The 7327-nt window shown below is 37.1% G+C and overlaps 1 protein-coding gene and 1 long non-coding RNA gene across 3 annotated transcripts; both read left to right on the top strand.

Annotated features, from left to right (window-relative positions):
• The first annotated feature begins 293 nt into the window (after positions 1-293).
• On the top strand, positions 294-3333 carry LOC113331218 (transcription factor bHLH30-like). Of its 2 annotated transcripts, none has more exons than XM_026577954.1 (3): positions 294-533; positions 710-1482; positions 2532-3333. In XM_026577954.1, exons 2-3 carry the CDS (start codon positions 751-753, stop codon positions 3066-3068), a joined length of 1269 nt encoding a protein of 422 aa, XP_026433739.1. In that variant the 5' UTR covers positions 294-533; positions 710-750; the 3' UTR covers positions 3069-3333. The 2 variants fall into 2 exon arrangements, with proteins under 2 accessions (XP_026433739.1, XP_026433740.1); XM_026577955.1 differs by having other exon boundaries at positions 294-537.
• A 2767-nt stretch (positions 3334-6100) lies between these two features.
• LOC113331544 lies at positions 6101-6910 on the top strand. Its single transcript, XR_003351016.1, has 3 exons — positions 6101-6147; positions 6642-6716; positions 6847-6910. It is a non-coding gene; the product is annotated as an uncharacterized LOC113331544 (long non-coding RNA).
• Positions 6911-7327: the final 417 nt, after the last annotated feature.

Raw genomic sequence — 7327 nt, 5'->3', positions numbered from 1 at the left:
ATGATAGAAAAGTGGAGAGTGAGGGGGGGACTGGGAGAGAGAATGCCGTAAGAAGTAAGGCAACAAAGAAAAGGAGTGTGTGTGTGTAGTAGAGTAGTAGTAGTACTAGGAAAGTGAAGTCATAAGCATACTTACATTATTACATAACAGAATAAAGAGAGTCACTGTTAGAGATGGAATTTAAGAAAATATAATTAAAAATAAATAAATAAAAAGTATATATATATATATATATATATAGATATATAGATAGATGGCTAGGCAGAAGAAGAAGAAGAGGAGGTTGAAAAGGGGTGTCACAAAAGGCTTGCAGCCCGAACCCAAGAAAAGATAGATAGAGAGGTATATGTATGACTTGTGCAAGAGTGTGTGTAGTCTTATGAAATTGGCTTTTCTAAGAGAGATTTGTTTGTTGTTTTGCTGGAAGGCATATCACATGTAGAAAAAGAGAGAAAGTGAGAGATCTTAGCTATATAGCTAGACACTAACCAGACCCACCAATACCAATCACATCTCAAGCGCAGCAGCAATAAGTAAGTAAGAAAAGAACTTATATATATCATCATCATCTGTCTTTATACCATATTTTCAACTACTAATATCTTTGTTCATTCCATTCTCTCCTTTTTTATCTTCTTTTCCATCATTCTGAAGAATATAAAAAATTTAGTCAAGAATTTAAAAAGCTCTTCTCATTTTTCAACTTCAGACAGAGAGAGGGAATATAGAGATATAGGCAGAGAAAAAGAAATGTGTGGGAAGAAGGAAGAAGATGAATCAGGGGAGTGCTCTCATCAAAGTAGTATTCATGAACAGCATGGCTACCACCAACAACAGTTATTTCTTCAACAACAGCAACAACAACAACTTCATCAACAACAGTTCACGTGTAGTAATGATGCTTATGACGGTGGTGGTGGAAGAGGTGGAGGAGGTCAAGTGTTTCCATCTGATATGATATCTCCGATCCTACCATGGTCTCTCCCACCTGTTCATGCTGCCTTCAATCCAGTTCAGTTTTCGACAGTTCAAAATCATCACCCTGCTGATCATCCGCTCAACCTTGTTTCACACACTAATCCACCACCACCTCTTCCTACATCGTCAGCATCCTCATACGGAGCCTTGTTCAACAATAGAAGAGCTTCCAGTTATAATCATCTACATTTTGCTCCTTCTTATGATCACCATCCATCGTCATCGTCATCAGACCAGCATCATCATCATCTGAGGATCATATCAGACCAACTAATCGGGTCTTTTCATCACCATCATAATCAACCAACTTCATCATCTCACCATCTTCATCCATTTGGTAATAGTAGTATCCAGGCCGAGTTGGGTAAAATGACGGCTCAAGAGATCTTGGATGCTAAAGCTCTTGCTGCTTCTAAGAGTCATAGTGAAGCTGAAAGAAGACGTCGAGAAAGAATCAATAACCATCTTGCAAAGTTACGCAGCTTACTCCCTAGCACCACCAAAGTAAGTACTACTGGCTGCATACTTAATTATATATTCACATATACTCCATTTCAAAACATTTTAAAAGGCCGATCTCAATTTCTCATATGTGATCCAAAGTTCTTGAGATATGGATTTCTAGAAAGATGCTTTTTCTAACATGAAACTAAACTACGTGCAATAAATATATATTGCAATTTGTGTCTCAAAGGCGCTGTTGTTTGAGAAGAGTCTTTGCGGCAGTTCCAAGAAGAATATTAAAATTTTGCTAGTAATAAGGGATAAAGTAGTGGTGTTTGTGTCTGTTTGATATGATAAAGAGGAACCAAATAGCAACTAAAAGCTTCCGCAAGAAATTTTTTGCCGGTGATAATGGAACTTGCAATGAAAAGGAAATATGAGAAAGCAGCTAGAAAAGAAAAGAAAGGGAGCCAAAAATGCATTCTTGTCGGTTTCCTCTCAGAGACCCTCCCAATTCCCAATTCCAGCATAATAATCTTATTAAAGAGAGACGTCTCAATATCTTTATTCACTATACTTATCAGCGTAATATACTCACTTGATGACCTAAAGCCTAAACCCTAAATGCCTATTAAAATTTCTCTTCTTTTGATGTTACACATCTCAATTCATAACTAAGTGGGTATCTTGGTCATTATTCCATGTTTAAGCTCAAACCTTTTGCTTCCACTTAGTTCATTCTTCGACAAATATACTCCATATTCAAACCAAAATTTTCTAACTATATGATGATTCACGTAACGAAATTTTTAGAAATTGTTAGAACCGGTGTCGTTGAGGAGCACTTTCACATATTTTATATGACTTGCCTTGTTTAAGGGATGTACACGTAGAAATGCACTAAAAAACACATGTAACTTAGCACGACTCTTCACATGAAATCACTATCATCCCAACTTATATTTGCTTACTAAAATGAAGTAAAAATGTGTATTGTTGTGCTCCATGTTGTGCATGATGCATTTTCTATTGTAATACTAGCTAGTTAGGTATATTATGTTATAGAAATTTTGTGCTAATACTAACACGGGCCAATTGGATTTCAATAGACAGACAAAGCTTCATTACTAGCAGAAGTGATACAACACGTGAAAGAGTTAAAAAGACAGACATCTCAAATTGCAGAAGCAAGTCCAGTACCAACAGAGAATGATGAATTGACAGTGGACAATGCATCTGACGAAGATGGTAGATTCATTATTAAAGCTTCATTATGTTGTGAAGATAGATCTGATCTTTTACCAGATTTAATCAAAACATTAAAAGCTCTTAGACTAAGAACTTTAAAAGCTGAGATTACAACACTTGGTGGAAGAGTAAAGAATGTTCTATTCATTACTGGTGATGATGACCATGATCATAATGAAGATGATGATAGTCATGATCATCATCATCAACAACAACAACATTCACTTTCTTCCATTCAAGAGGCATTAAAAGCAGTAATGGAGAGAAGTACTACTACTAATGCAACATTACCAGGAGGAGGAGGTGATGATTCGTCTTCAGGGACTATTAAGAGACAAAGAACTACTACTGGTAGTACTACTTCTAACATGAATATGCTTGAAAATAGGTCTCTTTAATGTTTACTCCTTTTTGAACAGATTTTGTTATTAAAAGAAAACCCACTTTTTTGTACGTCTTTTTTCTTTCTTTTTTGAGATTGTGTGTGTGTGTGGATTTATTTCTAAAGTAAAAAATAGAGGGAGATGGGGTTCTCAGTCCTCCTGCATGGGGCAGCAGGTTGGTAGGGCTTTGTTTGTTATTGGCTTTGTTTGTTAGTCTGTGCAAACTCAAAGTTATATATACAGAGAGGGTTTACAGTTTACTTCAGTTTGGTTAGCAAAATCTTTTTCGTGGAAGGCAAACCTAAGATTTCATTCCAAAATAGACGTATTTCATGAGTTTACTATAAAAAAAACCCTGCAGTTTAGGGTTTTTGTTTTGTTTCTTAGTGTTATATGGTCGTCAATAGTAATCAGTCATCATGCTGAGAGATGATGACGATTTATATATGTTGTCTTTCTTTCTCATCTAGCTGCATGCATTTAATTCTACTGTCAGCTTGCTTGTTTTATCACTAAAGATTGTTTCCTCATCATATCATATACGAACTACCCGTCAGTGTCTGTTGTAACTTGTAAAAAATCCATGCCCTACTCTACTCATATTCTAAGGATATTGAAGTCAAAAAGATCACGTGGAAGCTATACAATTGAAGAAACGAGTAATGGACTGATGAGAGGATAGTTTGGAGAGACAAGACACAACTAGATGTTTCCCTCTGTAAGTTTAAGTAAAAAATAAAGAAACTAGTATTCAAGAAATGGTTAATGGGCAGTCTTAATCATGGAATCTCAACTTCAAAACATGTCTTTCTAAATGGGCAGTCTCAATCATGGAATCTCTATTTGGCCCTCATTATATATACATCTCTACTGCATATGGATCGAACTTGGGAACCAGGTACGTGAAAATGCTCTGTCTTTTCATGTTATCACTCTCTAATGAATTTGAGTACGGCATCCAAACGTCCCAATGAAGGCAGGCTACGGGAAAAGATTATGGGGTGTGATATTTGGTGGATAACGTAGCTGGAAAGGAAAACAATCGGGTGTCTCTAAAGGAAAATATATGACAATACACATGATAATCATTGCAGTCAAGAGTCCTTTTTTTAACTGTGGAAAAAGGAGTAAATCCTTTGAGAAGGGTTTTTCATCAAAATAATCATTACAGTGTAGTCTTCTTTTTTTCAGGAGGGGTTTCTTGCTGCTGGGCAGCCTTCTTGTATTGTTTTATATCACTATTTTTCTGAACTTCTAAAGTGCCGTTTCCAAGTTTCTTATCTCCAATAATTTACCCAGAGAGTAGTAGACTTTTGATCTTATATTACCGGCATCCAACTCAAAATCAATTGTCGATGAGTGGAGTGGCCCGAAGGATTATAAACGGCAGGATCTTAGATTGCCCAACAATGTGGGACTAATAATCTCAACACGTCCCCTCACGTGTAGCCTCGTTGGGTTTAACACGTGGACAATAGTAAATCGGGTGACGCGGAGTAAAGGTGCGGTCAAACGACTCGACACAAATAGCCTGCTCTGATACCATGTTAGATTACGGGCATCCAGCTCAAAACCAATTGGCGATGAGTGGAGTGCCCCGTAGGATTATAAACGACAGGATCTTAGATGCCCAACAATGTGGGACTAATAATCTCAACACGCCCAGACAATTGTTGGGACTAATAATCTAACATGGTATCAGAGCAGGATACTCATTGCTCAAAACCAATTGGCAATGAGTGGAGAGGCCCTAACGATAAACCGCAAGATCTTAGATTTCCCAGACAATGTGGGACTAATAATCTCAACACGCCCCCTCACGTGTAGCCTCATTGGGTCTAACACGTGGACAATTAAATAGGGTGACGCGGAATAAAGCGCGGTCAATGACTCGTAGCAAGTAACCTGCTCTGATACCAAATTAAAGTTTGCGGGCATCCAACTCAAAACCAATTGGCAATTGGCTTTGAGTTGGATGCCCGTATTTTAACATGGTATCAGAGCAGGCTATTTGTGTCGAGTCATTTGGCCGCACCTTTACTCCGCGTCACCCGGTTTAATTGTCCACGTGTTAGACCCAACGAGGCTACACGTGAGGGGGCGTGTTGAGATTATTAGTCCCACATTATTTGGGTTATCTAAGATCTTGCGGTTTATAATCTGTAAGGCCACTCCACCCATTGCCAATTGGTTTTGAGTTGGATACCTGTATTTCAACATGGTATCAGAGCAGGCTATTTGCGACGAGTCATTGACCGCGTCTTTGTTCCGCGTCACCTGATTTATTATCCACGTGTCAGATCCAACGAGGCTACACGTGAGGGGGCGTGTTGAGATTATTAGTCCCACATTGTTGGGAAATCTAAGATCCTGGGGTTTATAATCTCTTAGGGCCTCTCCACTCATTGCCAATTGGTTTTGAGTTGGATGCCCGTATTCTAACATGGTAGCAGAGCATACTATTTGTGTCGAATCATTTGACCGCACCTTTACTTTGTGTCACCCAATTTAATTGTCCACGTGTTAGACCCAACGAGGCTACACGTGTGGGGGAAAGGCCCTAACGATTTGAAATAGTGAAAAATACTAGAACCCCCTACTATATGGGTTCAAACATATAGAAGCCCCACAAAATGGATCCTCCACCCTCAACTCCACACTTTCATAAAATGATATTACTAGGCCCGAAAAATCAAATTATCTTTAGATCAGGCCCATAATTAATTATTCCGAACTTTAATAATGGCAACATTGCCCTTTAGTATTTATACAAGGGAATCCCAGAAGCTTCTTTTCATTTCTCTATTCTCTTTCTCTTTCATCTTTATCTCTCTCTGTTGTAGAACAATGGTTTCTAGGGTTCCTGAGATTCATTTTCGACTGCATCAAATCTTCTTCGTCTTCATCAAATCTTCGACTGGAACAACAACGATTGATTGCATCTTCTCCTTTTATGCCTCTGTAGTTTCATTTATGTCAAAGATCGATTGAATCTGATCAAAAGATAGATCTTACGGAAGATGCAGATGATTTGTTTAGTCTGATAATTAACCAAAGAAATCGAAGAGAAACATCAGGAAAAACGAATTGAAAGGTAAGTTAATCTTCCTTTAAAGCTTTCATTAACCGATTTCGAGTTGAAATCAAATTTCTCGTGGTTTGATTTTAATGATTTTGAAAAAAAAAATGAAAATTAATCTCGATTTCATTATCTGATCCTTAATTAGAGTTTAGATCCTTAATCATGGGAAAGATGAGCATGATTTTGCGTATAAGTATCATCTTCTCTTAAGGATTTTAGGGTTTTCAGAACCTATATCTTCATTTTTTTTTTAATTAACCTATCCTAATTGAAATCGAAGCATAGATCTACAATTTTCTACTCACTCTGGTTGTTTTGATTTAGATTTTTTGAAAAAACTTGAACAAAAAATCCATATCTATTCGTCGTAAATCTTAATTTGTAGCTACGATCTAAAATAATGTTTTGAGATTCAGTATCAAAGAATCATTGTCTCTGTTACCCATAGATTTGATTTGATTTTTCATCCACTCATATGAACTGGTCTGGTGATGTTGGTGGTGCAGGTAGGGGTTCTTTAGGAGGATGAGGAGGCACTGGTGATATCAGAATTGATAAATTGAATGAGAACTGCTTCATTGGTTAGTTTGTTTATCCAAGTGGCTATAGATGAAACAACAGAAAACACTCTTGAATCACAAAAGAGTTTGATTGCTCAATTGTTGTACTTTTCTGAGAAATTAGAAAGCTCTGATTCATCCTTATCACCAGGCTCATATGTGTTGACATATATGAAAGAAAGCAGTGCTGAGAAGTAGAAGTCAACTGATAAAGATGATTATAGGTACTTCATTTCAGATGCCATGCTGCCAATGTTTTGCTCTTGAGGTAAATTTTTTGGTTGTTTCTCACTGGTTGTGTCTTAGTTATTTGGTTGTTAGGTACTTCATTTTCCGATGTCATGCTGCAAATGTTTTGGTTACTCTGCAAATGTTGGAAGTATGTTTAATCTGTTTTTTACGTGGTCCTAGGTCTGTTTTGGTTACTCTGCAAATTTTGGTCATCATTGTAACTAATTTTGTTGTTTGATATACAAAGGTGTCCTCGTTAAGCATTTGATTCTCTGAAACTTAAGTATAATTTGTACAACTGACCCAATTTGATAAATTTCATCTAACATGCTTATCTGTTATATTTATGTAGCTGCTCTGAGATAGGAGATCATAGATGAAACAAATAAAGGGACATGACG

The sequence above is a fragment of the Papaver somniferum genome, unplaced genomic scaffold (assembly GCF_003573695.1).
Source record: "Papaver somniferum cultivar HN1 unplaced genomic scaffold, ASM357369v1 unplaced-scaffold_125, whole genome shotgun sequence".
Lineage (NCBI taxonomy): Eukaryota > Viridiplantae > Streptophyta > Magnoliopsida > Ranunculales > Papaveraceae > Papaver > Papaver somniferum.
Note: the sequence above shows the minus strand (reverse complement) of the source record. Positions and strands in the feature narration are given on the sequence as shown.

Coding starts and splice junctions, on each gene's coding strand:
- LOC113331218 (XM_026577954.1), top strand. CDS start 751: ATGTGTGGGAAGAAGGAAGAAGATGAATCAGGGGAGTGCTCTCATCAA. Junction 1,483..2,531: donor TACTCCCTAGCACCACCAAA/GTAAGTACTACT, acceptor GGATTTCAATAG/ACAGACAAAGCTTCATTACT.